A 20,164-nucleotide genomic window follows, 5' to 3' on the forward strand; every position below is an offset into this window, starting at 1 on the left:
TCACTCACCCTTCACACCTCATTCAACGTCTCATCTCATCACATCTCATCGCCGGCTCACTCACTCACACTCGCCATGACCTCACGGAAACTCAACGTGCTGGTCTATACCGGTTAGTATATTCCCTCTCTCTCTCTCTCCCAACCACGGCTTTATTCCCTAAACAACCTTCAGGCACCGGCACGACCGTCGAGTCCGTCCGCCACTGCATCTACTCCCTCCGCCGCCTCCTGTCCCCCACCTACGCCGTCATCCCCGTGGCCGAGGCCGCCCTCCTCAAGGAGCCCTGGCAGCCCACCTGTGCGCTCCTCGTCATCCCCGGCGGTGGCGACCTCGGTTACTGCCGCGTCCTCAACGGCCCCGGCAACCGCCGCATCGCCGATTTCGTCCGCCGCGGTGGCGCCTACCTTGGCTTCTGCGCCGGCGGCTACTACGGCAGCCGCCGCTGCGAGTTCGAGGTCGGCGACCGCACCCTCGAGGTCATCGGCTCCCGCGAGCTCGGCTTCTTCCCAGGCACTTGTCGCGGCGGCGCCTTCAAGGGCTTCGAGTATCACGGCGAGAGGGGCGCGAGGGCAGTGCGGTTGAGCGTGAAGGAGGGGTTCGGGGGCGGGGAGGGAGAGGAGGTGTTGAGCTATTACAACGGCGGAGGCGTGTTTGTCGACGCCGCCAAGTATGATGGCGTCGAGGTGCTGGCGCAGTATGCCGATGACATCGCCGTCGACGGGGGAGAGGGCAAAGCCGCCGTCATCTTCTGCAGAGTCGGTTCTGGCAATGTCATCCTGACCGGTCCTCATCCCGAGTACGCCCTCTTTCGCCCCCCTTCCCCGAAATCTCGTCCATGGGCATTAACCCCATGATCATAGATTCGCTGCCGCAAACCTCCATCCGCAACCGCAGCTCCCCTCGTACGAGTCCCTCATCTCCTCCCTCGCCGCCGCCGACGCCGCCCGCGTCACCTTTCTCCGCGCCTGCCTGTCCAAGCTCGGCCTCGACCTCAGCGCCGACCCGGCCGCGCCGCCGTCCCTCTCGCGCATGCATCTGACCTCCGCGGACCACGCCGGGGTGAGCGAGATGCTGGCCTCGTGGGAGGAGGCCATCACCCGCGAGGGGGAGGGTGCCGACGCCGAGGAGTACATCCACGGCGAGCACGACGTGTTCCGCATCGAGAAGCACTCCTCGCGCTGGGACGTCGACGGGCTGAGGGTTGCGCTGCCTGGAGGGGAGTCGGAGGCGGAGGCGGGCATTGTCGACTACGACGGGATCGTCAAGGTCATCGTGCCCCACGACGAGGCGTGGCCGGACGCCAAAGAGACGCCAAGCTTCAACCACAGATTGTTCTATAACTCGCTCAAGGGGTATCGTGCAAGGGAACCCACGGCGGAGACGTGGGGGGATAGCCTCATGTACGGTGAGGTCGTCACCAGCACCAACACCCTTATGGATAAGTACGCTCGTCGCCCCTCGCCCCTCGTATTACCTTTGCCTGCTGCTTCTCCTACTTACGATCGCGTCCCCCAGGAACCCCAAGCTCCTCGCGCACCTCCCGACCGGCTTCACACTCACGGCGACCACACAGGTTGCGGGCCGCGGCCGCGGCACGAACGTCTGGGTCTCGCCGGCGGGCTGCCTCATCTTCTCGACCGTCATCAACCACCCGGCGCACCTGGCGGCCTCGCACCCGGTCGTCTTCATCCAGTACATCGCCGCCATAGCCATCGTCGAGGCTGTCAAGTCGTACGACGACGGCTGCGGAGATGTTCCCGTGAAACTCAAGTGGCCCAACGACATTTGTGAGTTCTCGTCTTCGTGAAGCATGGATGGGCGCGCTGTGTGTGGGCTGACCGACTGACTTCACGCGCAGACTGCCGCGACCCCAACACGCCGGCCACGGAGCCGCCATCGTACGTGAAAATCGGCGGCATCCTGTCCAACTGCGCCTACTCCCAGGGCGCATACCAGATCGTCCTGGGCATCGGCATCAACACGACCAACTCGCGGCCGACGACATCGCTCAACGCCATCGCGCCGGCGTCGCTGTCGGGCGGGTTCCACCTCGAGACGCTGCTCGCGCGAATCCTCACGCGCATCGAGGCGCTGTACGGGCAGTTCCGGCGCGAGGGCTTCTCGCGCGACCTCGAGGCGCGGTACTACGCGCACTGGCTGCACGGCGGGCAGACGGTGACGCTCGAGGCCGAGGCCGGCGCGCGTGCCAAGGTCGTGGGCATCACGAGGGACTGGGGCTTGCTGAAGGCCGTCGAGGTGGACTCGCTAGGCAGGGAGACGGGGCGGGCGTGGGCGCTGCAGAGCGACGAGAACAGCTTCGATTTCTGGAGGGGGCTCGTCAAGAGGAAGCTGTAGTAGACCAGACACAGGATTGCCCAACGCAAGTGTCTAGAGTCGTCACGTCTGTCGTCCATGGCGACGAACAGTAATTGAACGTACTAGAAAGTCTTGTTCTAAACCAAATTTACCCTGACGAAGATATCCAACGACGCAGGATTCTCACGTGGTCACAAACGCGGGCACATTCGGATCTGACAGAAGATGCAGCATGCCGTATCCGGCAACGCTAGACGGAATCCATTCCGGCTTACTTGCATCTCCCCGCGCCATCCATGATCTTCTTGTCGTCAGCCCAGGAACGAACGCCCTTTTGAATCGGTCTCGAAAGGCACGATCGCCGTCTTACCGGTTCTTCCAGACCAGGTTTCGTCCCTGTTCCCAAACCAGATTAGATCACAAGGAGGCATTTAAACGATGCCCACGATGTTCTTGGCCGATATCTCTCCGCCTCCTACCCCCCCCGGCGTCTTACACTCACCATGCCGTCTTACGCGCCACCCTCTCGGAGACAATTGCGGAAACATTGCGCGCCCACTGGCATGCGGAGATCGCGCCATATTTGAAGCGACTGCGCTTACTCCAAGTTGTCTGACGAGGCGTCCAGTCCGTCACCCGTTCCATTCGCGCCAGACAGACGATCAGAGGAGAAAAGAAAAAGAATACTTATACCGCCCAACACAACGATACGCCCCGTCGAGATGCTCGCAAGACGCTGCTTCCACTCCAGTCAATTGACTCGCGGTATCCCCACATCGCAGCTCAAGATCCCGCTTCACAGCCGCAGCAGATTCGCTCACCCGTCGCGCGTCACGGCCGTACCATTACGATCGCTGGCGACGACTCGATCCCCTCCCGCAATGGCGTCCGAGGATCTTCCCAAAGTGAAGCTATACTGGTACCTCTTCCACTTCCTCTGGACCTCTGACCTCTCACTCACCCGTCCCAGGCTGAACGACTCCCGTGCCCAAAATACACTCTGGCTGCTCGAGGAGCTCCGCATCCCCTACACCGTCCAGACCTTCCGCCGCGAGCCGAACCGCCTCGCGCCCCCGGAGCTCGCCGACGTCCACCCCCTCGGCAAGGCCCCGGTCCTCGAGATCACGCCCGCCGCCGACCCCGCCAGAACTTCCACTCCGGCGGCGGCGGCACCACCCATCCGGCTAGCCGAGAGCGGGTACATTACTCAGTACCTCGTCGACCACTTCGGCCACCGCAGCCCGGGCCTAGTGCCGCCGCGTTGGAAGCCGGGTCAGGAGGGCCGCATCGGCGGCGAGACGGAGGCCTACGCGCGCTTCCAATACCTGCTGCACTACGTCGAGGGCAGCTTCTTCCCCGTCATTGTGCAGTATCTCCTCATCAGCGGTATGTCATTTGTCACTTTCCCCCCCCTGACCCTGACGACCGCCACGCCCCTAGGTTTCCGACCAAGACATCCTAACACGTGCCAAAAACCCCCCAGTTCTCAAATCATCAAACGTCCCTTTCCTCGTCCGGCCCCTCACCTCGGCCGTCGCCTCCAAGATCTACTCCCTCGTCCTCTTCCCCACTGCGCAGAAGCATCTCGCCATGCTTGAATCATTTCTCAAGACTGCGCCGGGCGTGGCCTCCTCGTCGTCGCCCCCCGGCGAGGCCTTCCTCTGCGGCCCGGACCTGACGGCCGCCGACATCCTCATCAGCTTCGCGCTCGTCACGGCCGAAACCGAGGGCGCCTGGGACGCCATGGGGCACTGGCCCGGCGGCTCGGCGCGGGCGGCGCACCCTATCCTGTTCGAGTACATCGACCGGCTACGGAAGCAGCCGGGGTACCAGAAGGTCGTGGAGAAGGTTAAGGAGATTGAGGCATGAAGCGAGGCGAAAGAGGAGGGGGAGGGGGGGAAGGAGAAGGGATGTAACTAGTTTGGTCTAAGGGGTTTTTCCTTGGTGATTTCTGCAACTAGGAGTTTGAGGACGGCGTGGAGGTCCTGTGAACATGTGCGGCGTTCGGCGACCACACTCGGGATACGGTGGGGACGGACACAACGAAACCCACGGCTCCCGGAACATGTGTATAGTTGCCCACGCCACAGAATGAATATGGTATTGCTTTGCCACGTAAACCGTCATAAAGAAAAAAGAAAAGAAAAAAAAAGGAAACAGTCCAACCGCGAGGCCGAGACGGATTCCACGGTTGATACGACTTCACGACACGTCGTGAAACGACTCACCTCTGCATCAGATAGCGATAACGAAAAGAGACGAGGAAAGAGAGTTAAGATATCCCAAAGTCTCGGCTCGACTTCCGAGACCTGGGGAGGGAGCGGCCCTCCTCGTCTCTTTAATCGCGATTAAGAAAAAAGGCTGACCTGCCAAGAGAAGGGGCGCCAAGACAGGGCTTGCGGTGGTCAAAAGCTTCCTCGGGAGAGGCAAGCTTTTCGCCGGCTTCCGAAGGTCTTAAGTGTTTCTGGTGATGCCATCAAACGTGTGAGAGAGTCTGGCGACTATGACCCGACTTTTTTGCGATATTGGCAGGGTTTTCTCTTTTCTTTTGTTGTTGAACAATCGACAGCGTGAAGGGAGTGAAGCTTTTCGTACTCGTAGGAGACAGGATCTTCAATACGCCTGGACCGTTCAAATCGAAACTGTGTTAGTTAGACACGTAAAATAAAAATAAAAATCCCCCAACAAAAGTTAAATAAAAATAAAAGCGACACGGACCGAACTTCGTATTACGGCGCCAAGCCCGCTCGAATTTCACTCATCTCCCGGGACCGCCGAAATTGCACAACTCGGCCGCCTGGGCCCTGCCTCCGTCACGTGAACGGGTCGTCGTGTCGCGCGCAAAGTCTACCCAAACAAGTGACGAATGAGGATGGTCTTGTTGTAATAGACCGGTCAGCACCACTCGAGGGCCGTTGACAACGTTTCCCACCAGACAGACCACGGAGCGGGTAAACACTGAGTTGACGGAGGAGGGATGGCGGCCCGGAAGGTACCGTGACGTCCATTGCAGCATATGCGTCGGGGTCTCTGGCTGCCACGCCCCGTCGACGAGTGCCTGCAACGGAGTTTCTCCTCCACGCTAGATGACTGGGCCTACGGGTGCGCGGATGAGAGAGAGAGAGAGAGGTGGAGAGGGGGAAGAGAGAGACAGAGAGGGGGAGGGAGAGGAAGACCGGATGGGGAACGTATCATCTGGCTCTCTCATCTCTCTCTTTCTTTTTTCATCTATCTGGCTAGTTGTCAATCTTCCCCGCCCATTCGCTCGTGATGGCGTGTGTGTGTGTGTGTGTGTGTGTGTGTGTGTGTGCACATCTGCAGCAGTAGCAGGAATCAAGAACAAGAGCCAACAGTCTAGAAAGAAAATGGCCCACCAATCGGGGTCGCGGGGGGCCCTCGTCCTTCTAGATCGGGAAATGCCCGGACGGCACTCCGTCTGCAGGTGGACATGTGGACGCAGATGAGGGGCAATGCCCGCATGTGTTGTGCGCATCTTGCAGGACTGAAGACACGGAGGAGCGGATAATGGCGATGGGTGCAGTGTTCGTTTGTCCAACCAAGTATGTGATGTATGTATGAACATGCGAATGGGTGTGTGAATGTGTGCGTGGACGTGTGTGTGTGTGGCGAGCTATCCTCCGCATCAGACATGGCCACGGCCGCCGGTCCGCGCGATCTCTGGTCTGGTCCCGGAGACCAAACATCTGGGTTTCGCCGTTGCTGGCCGGGCTTCTATTCTCGTCATTCGGGCGAGCCTCTTGACAGACGACGGAAATCGTTTTGCGTTCCATCTTTGCAGCATCAGAGGGACGCACTAGCCAACATTGGTTTAACCCTTTTCGTCCCAAATCAACTCAACTCAACTTCATCGACCGACCGACCTTGGGTTGTGGGTTGAAAGAGGGAGGGCACCATGGCCGAATGCTAACGGCGACGAGGCACACACGCCTCTTCTAATCATGCCCAACCGGTTTAGCCCTTGCGGATCACGTCTGGGACATTTAACCTTTTTCCCTTGTATTTTTTTCGCCTTCCCCGATATTATTGACAGCATCCCTTGGGTATGGACATCGGTCACACACACACACATAAACACATAAACATACACACCAGGAGCCAGTGCGCCCGCGCTGGCGAATCGAATCGCGCCCCCGGACGTGGGGACCGCTGCCGATCTATCTGTCGGGACTCGGGAGATGCTTCTCCAGGGTCTTTGCCGGGACGCCCGCCGAGCGACGCCCACACCCACACAGAAACAAACAAACACGCACACGTGTGTAAGTCGTGGTGGTGGGCGGTCCCGCAGGAGGAGGATTTGTCGCTTTTACCGCCGCCGCCCAGGGAAACGAGCAATATGTAAAAAGAGGCCGGGGGCTGCTCTTGAATAGTAAACTCTTCGCTGCGGTCGTTTGGCCGGTAAGAAACAAAGTGGTCTTCTCGCCCGTGTGTTTTTACCAGCTTCGAGGCATGTAAAAGTCCTCCCCTCCGACGTCCACCTGCCGTGGCAGATCTGTACAAGAATCAGACACTTCGGCCAAAAAAGTTCGTGCCAGTGGAGGCCCATCTTCCCAAAGACCATGGCGAGAGGTGTCATTGCCGGGCTTCTCGCCCGCTCGCAGGCGCTGTCGCCGTCACCGACAATGCCAGCCGATGTGCTCAAGGAGATTGTAAGTCGACCTCCGATCCAACGACTCACCAAAAGACACGCATAAACACACAAACACAAACACAACCATTCGCGTGCTGACCCTTTCGACAAGGACGACACCGACGTCCCCTTCTTCATGGCGGGCATCATGCTGCCCCACGCCGTCTGCACGCTTCTCATCCTGGCCCGCGTCGTCTCTCGCGTCTGGGTCCTCCGAAAGTGGTTCATCGACGACACCCTCATCATCCTCTCCTGGCTCTTCTCCACGGCCCTATGCATTGTCTACGGCATCACCGCCACGACGCCCTCGCTCCTCGGCGCCCCGCCCAACGAGGCCGCCGACGCCGCCCTGAAAGACGCGAACCCCTACATCATGCGCACCTACCTCGGCCTCATCTACTACCAGCTCTGCCTGTGCCTCACCAAGCTCTCCATCCTCGCCTTTTACCTGCGCGTCTTCGTCTCCCGCCAGAGGGAGCGCTACCTCGCCTGGGCCACCGTCGCCTTCGTGCTCCTGTACGGCGCGCCCATGTTGCTCATGAGCTTCCTCCAGTGCCACCCCGCCCCGGGCCAGTTCTTCGGCCAGCCCATGATGTGCTTCGGCTTCCCTGACCTGCTCATCTCGAGCGCCAGCCTGCACTCCGCCACAGACGCCTGGCTGATCCTCATGGTCGTCCCCTGCGTCATGAGGCTCGACCTGCCCCGCCGCCAAAAGGTTGCCCTTGGCTTCGTCATGAGCCTGGGCGTCTTCGTCATCGTCGCCAGCATGATCCGCCTGCAGCTTAGCCTGCACCTGCACTACCGCCCCAACAGCGCCGCCATACGGAACACGCTGGGCTTCTTCGTCATGACCGTCCTCGAGTGCGACATCGCCCTCATCTGCGCCAGCGCGCCCACCCTTCGGCCACTGCTGGCAAGGCTGTTCCCGGGGTTGGTGAACAGCGCCAAGAAGAAGTCGCTGGAGGCGGCCGACGGGCAGAGCTTCGACCTGACGAGCTTGACATACCACGGGTACCCGTGGTCGACGTCGAGCACGCCATTTACGAGAAGCAGGAACGCCAGTGTCGCGAGCCACCTGAACAAGACGCGAATGCCAGTACCGCCGGTGCCGGCCCTGACCATGGCCCAGCGCACAGCGACGACGCTGAGCCCGGGGAACTGGATCGCGGGCACGGCGCCGCGAACCAGGGATCGGCATTGTGGAAACGACGGCAGGCCGATGTCTGACGAGACGTGGGCAATGAAGCGCAGCTCGTCCATCTACTCGCAGGACTCGGCCTGGGAGGGGTTCGGCGATGACGATCTCGAGAGGCAGGGCGTCATCCTCAAGACCATGCGGGTGAGCCTCCACTCAGAATATATAGCACAGACCGATCTTGATCTCGGGAGGACGGAGCCGTTGAAGATCAACCGCATGAGCCCCGCATCTGGGCTCAGCGGCGACACCTGGGTCGCGGATAGGAGCAGCTCGGGTACAAAGAATGAAAGCATCGATGGGGCACTGGCGAACCGTGTACCCAAGGGAGAGGACAACGGCAAGCCTGAGGTTCCCCCGCGTAGTCCGTTGAGGGATGGTCGGAGATAGCGTCGAGCGTGAAAACAAATAAACAAAATAACGTGTCTATTGATCGTCTTCATAAACCTCTCTCCAAGTACTTCTTCAAGTCTTTGCCCTGGGTTTCAAATCTCTCTTTCAGAGTGCTTTGCCAGAACCAGAGAAGAGCGGCGCCAGGGAGGTAGAACGTCTCATACGATACCATCCGCACCGATCCGTTACCCAGGTCCGTCAGAAAGATGGGGTGCTCCGCCGGCAAGAAGTATCCGTTGAACCCGTCATCATTCCTCCATGCGACCGCTGCTCGGACGCGGCCTTGACCATCGGCATCCTCGACATCCGGTGCGAGCAGGGTGATGATCTCGTTCGAGGACGCGTTGAACCGCGGGATGATGCCAGCGCTGGTGAACTTGACTGGCATTCCGTGATAGACATCATCCGGGCCCTGGACATCGGGTGGCGGAACGGCATTGACGACGAATGTGTTCCACTCGCTGTAGAGACCGAAGTCGATGAGGGTATCGTAGATTGCTTGGATGGGGACGTCGAGTATATCCTCGGCGCACACGGTGAAGAGCGCACGGGTGAGGTTGTACGTGGGCGTCGGGAGGAGGCCGCCGCTGCAGCGCAGCGATGCGAGGGAGGATATGGAAGCCTGGGCGGTGACGGCAAAGAGCCAGGCGCTCGAGAAGATGCGCATCGTGGAGGATGGATGGCGTGTGAAGGATGGCATTGGTTTATGTTGAGGCGGAGAAGGGTCATGTCTATGGTCGGTCAATTGAGAGAGGGACTACGCTCTCTTGCAGACAGGGCTTCTCGATGCCCTTCGCTTAACTACAGTACATGTGGGGCATCGGCTTCTATTCTTGTATTGGCGCGAGCGCGATGACCCTGACAAGTCGCAAGGATGAGCGAAATGGTACATTAGCCAGGTCTTGGCCTTTGCCCGGTGTCGCCTTTACCATTGTCTCGTGGAGCTGTACAGACGCGATATCTTGGTATGCCAGCATGCAAGATACACACAATTCGAGTCACTGCTCGACTGGCGGGGTTTCATGCGTCCTGTCCTCTTTCGGCTGCAGGATCCGACTTGGGCCAGGCTTCAGGCTCGTCACGGCCCGGTTGGTGTTGTCGAATCTATCTGATTCATGATGGGGCCCGCCTCTTAGCTAAATAGGGACTTCTATGGGTTTATTTAAGTAAGACGACTTCTTCGGCAGCAGCAGAGAGAATGTGGACAATGACGCGCGGGGACATTACTGGGGGCGCGCAGAATCAATAAAAAGTCGTGATCAACAAATACTGAAATGAGAAATAAAAAGAACATTGAACGACAAGCGACGAGCGCGCAAAGGCAGAAGGTTAGAAATGCGATAAGATAACGGGGCTGATGACAAAGCGAGTAGACTTGTGTCTTTCCCCCCCACCCCCGGAGCTGTGGGTCCTCTCTATCAAGCTCGGACTCCCGCTTCGCTTCCCACTTTCTCTTGACAGGAACCATGAACAACCCATGAACCGGACGTCAAAACAAAACCATCTCTTGGACTCCTGATCCACATTCCTCCCAGTCAGCCACTTGCTTCATGCAATGTTTCCAACCAGAAGCCGCCAGCCCTCCGATCTTTCTTCGGAATCAGCAACGCTCAGCCAGACCGTTGCTTTCCAGGTCTCTCCTGCTGGGCGGTGGCTGACTTCTCTGATCATGTCGCCACGCCAGTCATCTCCCTTTCTGTCCATCATCCGTGATTGATATCACCGCTGGCTTGCAACTTCGACGGAAACAGTTCATCTCATCTTGATCGTCTGCCCCGAAAATGGATCGATCAAATCGAACTACCTGCTACCGCCTAGTGCCGGCTGCTGCCTGCTCCCTTTTGTTGCAATGAGATGGATCGCTACGCCCACCCGCATCGCTGCTTCGGACAAGAAAACCCCGACTGTCATAGACATCATCTATCAGAGGGAAGATCAAGTGTTCTTCTCAACCCTCTTCATCTCTCGGCCAAGGTTCCGATCGTCTCGTCGTCTGAACTTTGCCTTGGTTCGATTTCGTTTTCCCTGTCGATATATCAGCAGTGATATCTGGTCCATGCCTCTGCGTCCCCAACCAGAGTCTGCCATGTTTCGTCGAGATGCAGTCATGCTTCAAAACTAGGAGGCTGGCACGTATCCCCAACGGTGCCCATGCATTGTGATGTGGTTGAGACTCTCGACAAGAAGCCAAAGACGGCTCAGGAGGCCGAATGCGATGTATCCATTCTTAGCGGATGGACAATGTCACCTTATTTCCTCGCCAAGCGGGAGGGTTGGTCTCCTGTCTTTTTGACTGATAACACACCTTTCCCAGAGACCACAACAGCAAAGCGTTCCGTTCAGCATCCTCTGTCTCCCATTATCTTCTGTTTCCCATCTTTGTGACTGACGATACGCTTTCCCCAGAGATCATGATGGCAAGGCGTTCTGTCCAGCATCCTCCGTCCCTTGTTCTTCACCCGTGGGTGCCCCGTATTTGTGCCACTTTCTCTTTCTCTTTCTGTTCCATGCCTCTTGCTCTCTTTCCTTTCTCCTACGCTCGTCTAGAGGTTTTTTCGTTCTTTTCATCTTCCCCTTTCCCCCTTTCTTTCCTCGACACTACGACGCCAACTTGCTTGCCTTCGTTTCTCTCCTTCTCGTCTGTTCTCCGTAGACGCCATCTCCGGAAAGAACTCGACCAAGTCAGAGGCTTTCGAGTAGCTGTCATGGCGAAGTGCTGGAGCTGGTTGCTCATTTTCTGGTCCCTGACCGCCGCCGTCGCGCCTGTTATACCGGCAAGCAACCTTGGTCTCGCGTTTGCCCCGTCGACCTCGCCCTTCTCAGCGAAGGGAACGCAAACAATTGTCGCAATTCCGAAGGAGCAGGGAGTTACTTGCTTACCTCAAGCCGACTCGGCTGCAGAGAAGACTGGCCTCGAGGCATTGTATGGCCTGCGCCAGGATGATGGTCCAGTTCTCGGCCAGATGTGGGCGCGACAGAATCTGACGCAAGTTACCATTGGAAGTTGGAATTTGGCGAGAATACTGACCGGTTCTAGAAGGTCTTCTGCTCAAGCATCGTTGCTCATCACTACCGTCACCGTTTTCCGGACTGTCACTGTCGAGCTGGCTGGCCAGACCGAGGTCGTTTTATCATCCGTTGAGCAGACATTGACCTTTATCAACCCCATCTTGGTCTTCGAGACCCGTGTCATCACCGCTCCGCTCTCCATCGCCCCAAATGAGCCGACGGAGACGGCTGCATTCGACAGACTGGCATTTTCGGCGCCGCATGGCCATTCTGCCCGCCACAAGGGTGTCGTCCTCTCGTCGAAGGAGGCGCGCATTCGACGCCAGACCCCAAAACCCATCACCGGAGTTTCCACAGTCACCATCGAGGTCACCACAACTCTGACAAACACCGGCTCCTCCGTCCGTACCGTCGTCGTTCTCAGTCCAATCTTTGTGTCCGTGACAGAGAACCCAACCGTCACCAGCACCAGACTCATAACGACCACGCCTTCTATCGAGACGCGCATGTCTGGCACGCCCGCTGCAATATCGCCCACCCCGCCAGCTTCCCCGAGCACATCACTCAAGGACCAAGACGAGCCGTTCGTGAGGACTACGTTCTTCACTACCATATTTCCCATCGGCACTACGCTTTCGCCCTCTGCTACTAGAGGCTTTCCTACCTCGACAAGTGTCCTGGGCTTTACAGATACCAGTACTGGACTCGTATCTTCAGGAACGTCTGCCACCGCCGGTGTCACCACTTGGTTTACAACATTCGAGTACATTGCAACAGCCGCTTCAGAATCGAAATCCGGTTCGACGACCACCATCACATCCTCGGTTCCAACCACTCTTTCAACCTCAGAACCCGTTTCTGGTCCCGATCTGGCTCCATGGACGATCGCCATCATCGTCATAGCAGTGGTCGGCGCCGTGGTACTTCTTTCTTTCCTTGTATATATCTATCGAGGACACCGGGTCTTCTTTGGAAATCGCCGGCATCGCCAGTTGTCCGAAAGCTACGAGATGACACCGGCCATGGCGGGCGCCGCCACAATGAACCCGTCTGCTTCTTTTTCCGTCAATCCCGACGGTCAAGGCCAGATCATTTCCGGCGAAACCAGCAGCAAGAGCTCGGGCGAGGGTGAGCAGGTCAGAATTATCATCCGACCCGTAGCGATCCGACCCTTGGCGATCCGGGGTAGCAGCAGCAACACAGTTTCTCCTCCGACAAGAGTCTGGACTTGCCCATCAGGCTATACTGGCCAGGCCTACAGTCTTTCTGCGGATGGAAGCGGTGAGACGACTCCCCGCGACGCTACCGGTTGGAGTCTTGCAAGCGAGCAAGGAAGCGCGGCTAACCGTGAGGTCTCACGCAGCGGCGGTCTATATGAACTTGCAGCTTAATCTAGAGCAGCCTAATGAGTGTGATTGAGGGCGGCAGTGGACAAAAAGGTGCGGTGCAACTAGATATGGCCCTACACCGGGAACGAGCTCGAGTTTCTCATGAGCAAGATAAGGCTCGTATACATACTGAACAATGAATTTTCCTGAAACTCTACCGCTGCTGCCGTTCAAGCGATGACACTGGTGAAACATGACAGCCAATCGCCACGAACGTCCAGACGTGAGAATGTAAGTGTGCTATTGCAGGCTCGCTCACGTATTACCTGCTGTTAAATCCCGGAGATCTCTATCAAAAAATGAGAGTTCAGTGCCCTGCGTCGTTTTAAAGACGTCCCAGAGCCAGCAGGAGGGTTTTCGAGGGCTCCCTGCTGTACGTATACCCACCGGCCCACACCGAAATGCAAGTTCCATCGTTTGAGGCTGGTTGTTTTTAAAACGAACGTCGTCTTTCCCTAACAACAACGCTGTGCTACTTACCACTAATAGCCCTCACCTGTATGTCGAAGTGAAGCGTACGTCATGTATTAACCGCGGTTTCTTACTCATATCTGTTAGTATCACAGGTTAGACGCGTATGCGAAGATATCTTTCGGCAAAGGTGAGACAGCAGGCTAGTCCATCTCTTCTGATATCTAACGAGCGGATGGCTAAAGGCCGTAGACAGGGCGGCAGCATTTTGACCGGGTCAAGATGCCGCTGGACTGACTGGTCCGGCAGAGTTTCGGTGCATGAGAATGTCGCCGGCCCCATCTTTTGCGGCTGTACGGTTGGGAACCCGGGCTGCCGGCGTAGGCCTAGTCGTGGGGGCCGTGGGGGCCGTACGGGCAGCTGGCCTATTCCAACAATATCCCTTTGGCCCCTGTAGTCAACCGGCAAGCGATATTTGATCACGGATAGCGCATGATCAATCGTCGCATATGAAAGCAATTGCACAATAAATCTGGCTACCTACTGCGACCGGGCGGGAGTCGGCCAGATCGACGCCGGGTGGAGCCGACACTAACCCGGTGCTGGTCCGGCATCGGCAACCGGTATTTGTGCCTCGGACACGGCCGGGAATAGCCAACTGTCGCTCCCTGGTGAGAAAAATTCTAAAGGAATGGCAGTAATGCGACCCAATCATAATTATTAACGGCGCATTTGTTCGGGATCAATGCTGCTCAATGACTCTTGTCTATTCTGAAAATGCGGTAGGTTTCATGTTGGGAGCTAGTGCTAATCGACCAAGTGTGTTTGATCTCAGCGCGAGGAGTGCTGCGTGTACTTCAACACAGTACATTTCTTTGGTACTAAAGCGAGCTGTATTAGCCAGTCGCGCTGGTTGCGTACACCTCTCGGTTTCGCTCAAGGGATTTGTTCCCACAAGATCGGCTCATTTTGCATAGAGATATATCCCAGTTCGAGAGACAGAGGTTCCAACGTGCAAGGTAGGGTTTCGGCTCGCAGGGCGTTTTTTTTAAAGCTTTAATGTCAGTAACTCTTACACAAAGGTGTGCTTTATTGTCGGATGTACTGTATAGGTATATACATAATAACACTCTGGATAAGGCAATCTCGACCCGAGAGTGCGGAACAGCGAGTAATGATGTATCGGACGAGTTACACCTTAGCGAGGCCACCCCGGGCTCGGGTAGTTCCAATTATGCTCTCCTAAGCGGCACCGGACGAACCGGCATCGGCATCTTCTGTGGAAGCCGGGCGACTGACTCTGTTGCGGATATTTCCAAACAGCAGTTTGTCCGGGGTATGGATACCCTTAAGACAAGAGGGAGGAAGAAAGAATCTATATACACACGATTCCCGTCGGCTCCCACCTGAGCCAGACTACCTTTGCCGTCAACAGATGCCCAACACCAAACCCGTATAGCCCTTTTATCCTTGGCACTCGAGAAAAACACTTCCGATATTTTCAGCCTATAACACCTAACAACAAAGATACCCTGCCGGAAGAGAAAGCAAGATGTTGTACAAACCAGTCTTCGCCATTGCCGCCTTGCTGCAGTTCGCCCTTCCCGCCTCCGCCGCCTTCATCTTCTGCGCAGGCGCCACCATCGACGGCAGCTGCCCGGCCGATAAAGGAGTCAAGACGGACGTGAGTCTCGGACCTCCGCGTCCTCCCCCATATTCCCCCTGTGCTAATAATCGAGACTCTCTTGGATCTAGTGCCAAGACATCTGCGGGAACTGCAAGCCGAACTGCTTCGGCGGCGGGGTGCAGGACTTGGGAGCGACGTGCTGCACACAGGCGGACGGGACCATCAACATCTTTTGCTTCCGGACAGGGAAGAACAACTGTTAGAGGTTGTCGGGAAGGAGGTGGTTGGGCAACGTCGCTTGCCATTGGCGAGACCGACGCATCGTGGTCGTTTTGGTCAACAGCGGTTTTTTGGGCTACATTACGTGAATAAAGAATGAAAAGAAAAGTTGATGATTTCACACATGGCCGGGACCATATGCTCCAGAACCAAGGCGTCATGTTTGAGAGGAAGAGACCCCGAAGATCCCAATTTGCGTGAGGGCCGTTCAAAAAGCCAATCAAGTAGCACAACCTTGCGGCGGGTGATAGACGACAGCGATGATGCCGAACGCGGTCCACGCTTGTCTCCGATTCACCGAGATCAACGACGCGACCCGTGGGCGACCCCGGAGTACCCCGAGAGCATGGTAGCACCCTAGATGAAGATGACGACCGGTCGACAACAGAACAATACTGCACAGGACCTGGACTTGCGTACCCGAATTCGCGTCGGTGTTCAGGGAGCTTTCCGTTGCGACGAACATGAGCTCGGCATGGATATAAGGTGCTTCATGACGGAAGAAAGTAAGTAGATGGGATGCCGCACCTAGCTGGTGCGAATGGACCAGGCGGGCGGGCAGCCGGGCAGTCGGAGTTAGAAATTTCCGATGGCCACCGATGGCGAGAGTCGGAATTCCAACGGCAAGTCACGGGGGGGTTTGGGTCGAAAGAAAATCCCCAAACGAGACACTGTTGGTGATGAAAACAAGACGTTCAATTCTTTTTTCCCCATTCTGGTCTGCTATTCTACCGTATGAACGTATAATCGTGTGCTCGTGTCCCCAGAAAACCAATATCCATCTGCCAATACGTAGTAAAATCGTTAGAGTCGTGACGCCGTGTGATATTGCGAATCTCTTTCACATGTCACTGCCGTGAAGGAAAAAGTGTTTCTCTTCGGACGAGCCCGCGGAGTTATCAGAGAACTCGCCATCAAGGCGGTTTGGTTCAACTGGGGTAACCAGGAAACCCGGCGAGAGGATTGTGGGGATGAGTCGGAATAGACTCGGCCATCTCCGCCACGAAGCGACGCATGATGGCGTTGCCCATCTCGCGATACTCCCGATCCGAACCGGACTTGTGGTTCTCGTGACCGGGCTTCCTGACCCAGCCGCTCCGGACCAAAGCCAGTTTGAGCTTCTCCTTTCTGATCCACTCCTCCTGGTGGACCATGTTGGTATGGGAGCAGTCGGGGGCTCGAGAGGCAATTCTGATGGCCATCATGACGATTAGGATCATGGCGTGGCCATCGCTCGGGGGGATCAGATGCTGAGTACGATCGACAAACAACCTGTACCAGGAGTAGTCGTGGTTGAACTGACAGCCGAGCAGTGCGTCCTTGAGACCTCGCTCCATCGCGAAAGGAGCGAGGGTGGCCTTCTGCCATGAGACGATGCCGACCAACTTTAGCTCTTTGCGGTTCTTGCCTCCTGGGCTGTTGGCGGGCAGCTCGACGGTCTTGATGAGGATATTCCGGGGCTCGAGATCCATGTGGCAGACCGCCATGCTGTGGGCCACTTCGTGAAACTCTTCAGCTGTGAAATCCACGGATCCCACGATGCCGTTCGTGGCAAACCCTATCGAGAAGCTACCGTCGGCGCCATCCCTGAAATCGCCGGCTGGCGGATGATGGCGGGCGGCACGGGCATCATTGGCGTACTTGGCGAGGAGAGCACGGATCAGCACAAGCTGGGGGCAATGGCCGAGGGGACGGGGGAACACGTCGTCGGATGGGCAGTCGACTTGAGCAGTCGGTACAGCCAGGTCGGGGTTGGCGGTGTAGTCGGCACCCCCAGAGAAGTCGATGGCGTCAAGCTTAGAGTCTAACGCTGCGCGGTCGATGACCAATCCACTGCGGAGAAGTTCGATGGCAGCGGCGAGCTGGTCCATCAGCTTGCTCTGAGTCTCGGGGGGCAGACTGGCCCAGACCTTGTCGAGGGTCACGGTGTCGGGCATGTGCTCGGTGACGATGTAGTCCAAATCGCCCTCTGGGGAGTCGAAGACGCCGACGCGGATGACGCGGGGCACCAACTGGGGAATCCTGGAGCGCGCGAGCTCCTGGATGCGGGCGGCGTGGTCAAATGTCGATAGGTTGCTGTCAACGGAGGCGCAGGTGTTCACGAAGATGCTCCCGTCTATCGGTCCGGGACCAAACTTGACGTCGATAAGGAGCTGCCTGGAGACGCCGGGCTTCGGGGCCGCGTCGAACTGGAGCTTGTAGACACGACGCGGGAGGTTTGGGTTGAGGCTAGAGAAAAGGCTGACGTTGGCGGGCTTCGCGCCCCAGAGAATGTCGGGAATCATGCTGTCGAGGGTCTTGCGGTACTCAATTTCGCGCTGCTGGATGGTGTAGCCACCCATGAGGGCGAGCGTCCGCATAAGGCCTGGATCTGTTGGAACGACCATATTGGAGATTCGAAAGAGAGATGATGCCGGATATCAACCAGACTCTGCTGCTGCTGCTGCTGCTGCTGTGGGTTGAATGCTTCGCGCGGATCTAGGGATGGTACACGATGAAGAGGCCTGTGGGTGGTTTGCGAGAGAAAGAGTTGGGATGCCAGAGGATTTATTTGAGGCGCAAAGGCAAATTCCGTCAGGGTGAAAAGGCCGTCTGTTTGGAGGCAGGGTAGAGAGTCCTTGAAACCAGGAGTTCGAGGGCGCAAGTGTATTCATGTACCAGAGCCTGAGTTGTGGTGACAGCGTCTTGCAATCAGAACGTTTCTAGCAACGGGAACCCACTTTGAGCAAACGGCGGAGTGCTCGGGTTGTCTCACAGAGAGAAGCTGTGGCTTAGAAGCGTCTGCGGCAACCCGTTCAACGATGCCAGCTTCTTGAGGCAGGATCTAGCGTCTCCTTCCATCTCCAAAGGTCTGCTGCTTGTCTGAACCAGCTTGCAGCCTGAATACAAACGACCAGATATTCGGCCTAGGCCACTAACATGTCGGACGAAACAGATGGGGCATCTTGAAGCTCAATGCCAGTTTTGTAGCTATCACTTTGCATAACAGATAGCTGAACACACCCTAGATGATTGTAAACGCCTGTCCGAGACGAGAATACCACACACAGCGGAGAGACAGAGACAACAGCCAGGCGCAAAAAGGGGACGAGTTGCAGCAGACTGCCGGCGAGATGTGGCCGGGCATCATGCTTCCAGACGTGCTATCAGAACGCGGTTTTGTTGGAGTCATATGCTTCCTGTCCTGATCCCCAGCCCACTGCTACTGACAGCTTTGGGTTCGAGTGAGCAAACAGCTCATTGCCTTGGCAACCTCGCTGCCACAAGCTCATCTTTTTCAAATGCGGACGGCTGAAATGTATGGCTCTAGTTAGGTAGATAGGACATCATGGGGGGTGAAGAATTGAAACATTGTTGTTGGGTCGCGCATGCCCTGCGGCGCATCGCAGTCTGGCAGGACTCCCAGTAAGAGTCGGCTTAGCACACGGTCAAGGAAGTCAGACAGACGTAAAACCAAGATCCTTGTCCTTCTGGCCTTTCTCCTTGATCTCCCGCAATCAAAGAGAATAAGGAATCAGGGACGGCAGGGATGGCAGGAGCGGCATGGGCGATGACATAGCGGAGTTGAAGGAGATGCGAAGATTATGGTAGATAGAATTATTGGGGGGGCGGAGCAAAGAGCAGAATGCAAAGCGGGGATTCCACAGGCCATTCCGAGTCTTTGTTTGTCCATGACATCTGTCACACTCGTACCATTTTAGGCAATCAGGGCCGAGGCACATCGTATGTCAGCCACGAGGCAGAGCAGAGGCTGGATGGGAAATGCTGACCAAAAGACGGTGGAGGCGCATGTCATGTAACTGGAGATGGGCTGACACATCAGGATCTGGCCATGGAATGGAACGATGCGGAGCACACCCAGCTCTTGGAAATATGTGGCTTATTATTGGCCAAAAAGATCTCCAGCCAATGGGAGACTAGACGATGACATAGAGCAGGGATTGTCCGGAGTGGTGGGCAGAAGCCGTGACGTCGGTACTCGGCCCCTCTGTCCCTGCATCGCAGTTGCTTAAAAGGACCCCTTTGCGACCACCCCCCCTCTGGATTGGAATATTGCAGTACAGCAAGACAGAACAGTTCCATTCAGCACGAAGCCAACAATCGTACACAACTCAACTGCAAGATTACCCAGGACAAACCACACCTTCCTCTTCTTTCCCTCCATCAACCTTGACCTTACTTTCCCACCCACCATCCAACCAACCGACCACCAAAACTCAAGATGACTGTCGACAAGGCTTCCACCTGCTGCGGCAAGAGCGCCGAGTGTATCTGCGGTATGTGTCCCTCATCTAATACACCATCCCTCATCCCGGCACGATTCTCCATCTCTGCACCCCCAACAACGCATTCTTCGTCTTCTTCTTCTTGGAATACACCTACATTACGTTCGCTAGAAACACAATCTATTCAGAAGAATTACAAACTGACTCATTTCTCTTCTCGTTCAGCCCAGCAAGCCAAGTGCTCCTGCGGCAAGCAGTCTGCCCTTCACTGCACTTGCAGCAAGGCCTCTACAGAGAACTCCGTCGCCGGCCCGCGCTGTTCGTGCCGCGCCCGCCCGGCCGGTGATTGCACTTGCGATCGCGCCTCTAGCGAGAACACCAAGCCTGCCGGCGAGACCTGCGCTTGCGGCGTTCGCCCAGCCAGTACGTCCACATTCTTCTGATGCGTTCTTAGGAGCTTTATACTGACCTTTTCCAGACGCCTGCACGTGTGACAAGGCGTCCGACGGATCCTACAACCCCAGCGAGCACGAGACCGACTTCACGACCCGTCGATGAACTAGGTGGCAACAAGACTTCGGCAGTTTTCGTACAATCATTCATCAAGCATTAGGCGTTGGGCACTATGGACTTCTTCAATCATTCGGCGGCAGGGTTTTCGATGACGGG

At 56.8% G+C, this 20,164-nt stretch overlaps 9 protein-coding genes across 9 annotated transcripts; 6 read left to right on the plus strand and 3 right to left on the minus strand.

The window, feature by feature from the left end:
- Positions 1-75: 75 nt before the first annotated feature.
- On the plus strand, positions 76-2,358 carry CDEST_11367 (Putative biotin-protein ligase; the record flags this gene model as incomplete). Its single annotated transcript, XM_062927523.1, has 5 exons — positions 76-112; positions 175-799; positions 864-1,445; positions 1,519-1,790; positions 1,862-2,358. The coding sequence occupies 5 exons, from the start codon at positions 76-78 to the stop codon at positions 2,356-2,358; spliced, it is 2,013 nt and encodes a 670-aa protein (XP_062783574.1).
- A 356-nt stretch (positions 2,359-2,714) lies between these two features.
- CDEST_11368 (Putative glutathione S-transferase, Thioredoxin-like superfamily, glutathione transferase family) lies at positions 2,715-4,451 on the plus strand. The gene is made up of 3 exons (XM_062927524.1): positions 2,715-3,238; positions 3,290-3,705; positions 3,803-4,451. The coding sequence occupies exons 1-3, from the start codon at positions 3,042-3,044 to the stop codon at positions 4,186-4,188; spliced, it is 999 nt and encodes a 332-aa protein (XP_062783575.1). The 5' UTR covers positions 2,715-3,041; the 3' UTR covers positions 4,189-4,451.
- Positions 4,452-4,952: 501 nt separating this feature from the next.
- CDEST_11369 (uncharacterized protein) lies at positions 4,953-5,463 on the minus strand. The gene has a single exon (XM_062927525.1). It carries the CDS (start codon positions 5,333-5,335, stop codon positions 5,078-5,080), a length of 258 nt encoding a protein of 85 aa, XP_062783576.1. The 5' UTR covers positions 5,336-5,463; the 3' UTR covers positions 4,953-5,077.
- A 524-nt stretch (positions 5,464-5,987) lies between these two features.
- CDEST_11370 (uncharacterized protein) lies at positions 5,988-9,341 on the plus strand. The gene is made up of 2 exons (XM_062927526.1): positions 5,988-6,986; positions 7,080-9,341. Exons 1-2 carry the CDS (start codon positions 6,897-6,899, stop codon positions 8,550-8,552), a joined length of 1,563 nt encoding a protein of 520 aa, XP_062783577.1. The 5' UTR covers positions 5,988-6,896; the 3' UTR covers positions 8,553-9,341.
- Positions 8,555-9,289, minus strand: CDEST_11371 (uncharacterized protein). Its single transcript, XM_062927527.1, has one exon. It carries the CDS (start codon positions 9,253-9,255, stop codon positions 8,602-8,604), a length of 654 nt encoding a protein of 217 aa, XP_062783578.1. The 5' UTR covers positions 9,256-9,289; the 3' UTR covers positions 8,555-8,601.
- A 1,919-nt stretch (positions 9,342-11,260) lies between the features above and the next one.
- CDEST_11372 (uncharacterized protein) lies at positions 11,261-12,955 on the plus strand (the record flags this gene model as incomplete). Its single annotated transcript, XM_062927528.1, has 2 exons — positions 11,261-11,541; positions 11,593-12,955. The coding sequence occupies 2 exons, from the start codon at positions 11,261-11,263 to the stop codon at positions 12,953-12,955; spliced, it is 1,644 nt and encodes a 547-aa protein (XP_062783579.1).
- Positions 12,956-14,709: 1,754 nt separating this feature from the next.
- CDEST_11373 (uncharacterized protein) lies at positions 14,710-15,416 on the plus strand. Its single transcript, XM_062927529.1, has 2 exons — positions 14,710-15,047; positions 15,119-15,416. The coding sequence occupies exons 1-2, from the start codon at positions 14,916-14,918 to the stop codon at positions 15,251-15,253; spliced, it is 267 nt and encodes an 88-aa protein (XP_062783580.1). The 5' UTR covers positions 14,710-14,915; the 3' UTR covers positions 15,254-15,416.
- A 782-nt stretch (positions 15,417-16,198) lies between these two features.
- On the minus strand, positions 16,199-17,656 carry CDEST_11374 (Putative protein kinase-like domain superfamily; the record flags this gene model as incomplete). Its single annotated transcript, XM_062927530.1, has 1 exon — positions 16,199-17,656. The coding sequence occupies one exon, from the start codon at positions 17,654-17,656 to the stop codon at positions 16,199-16,201; it is 1,458 nt and encodes a 485-aa protein (XP_062783581.1).
- A 1,646-nt stretch (positions 17,657-19,302) lies between these two features.
- On the plus strand, positions 19,303-20,164 carry CDEST_11375 (uncharacterized protein). Its single transcript, XM_062927531.1, has 3 exons — positions 19,303-19,546; positions 19,721-19,918; positions 19,974-20,164. The coding sequence occupies exons 1-3, from the start codon at positions 19,492-19,494 to the stop codon at positions 20,051-20,053; spliced, it is 333 nt and encodes a 110-aa protein (XP_062783582.1). The 5' UTR covers positions 19,303-19,491; the 3' UTR covers positions 20,054-20,164.

The sequence above is a fragment of the Colletotrichum destructivum genome, chromosome 7 (assembly GCF_034447905.1).
Source record: "Colletotrichum destructivum chromosome 7, complete sequence".
Taxonomy (NCBI): Eukaryota; Fungi; Ascomycota; class Sordariomycetes; order Glomerellales; family Glomerellaceae; genus Colletotrichum; species Colletotrichum destructivum.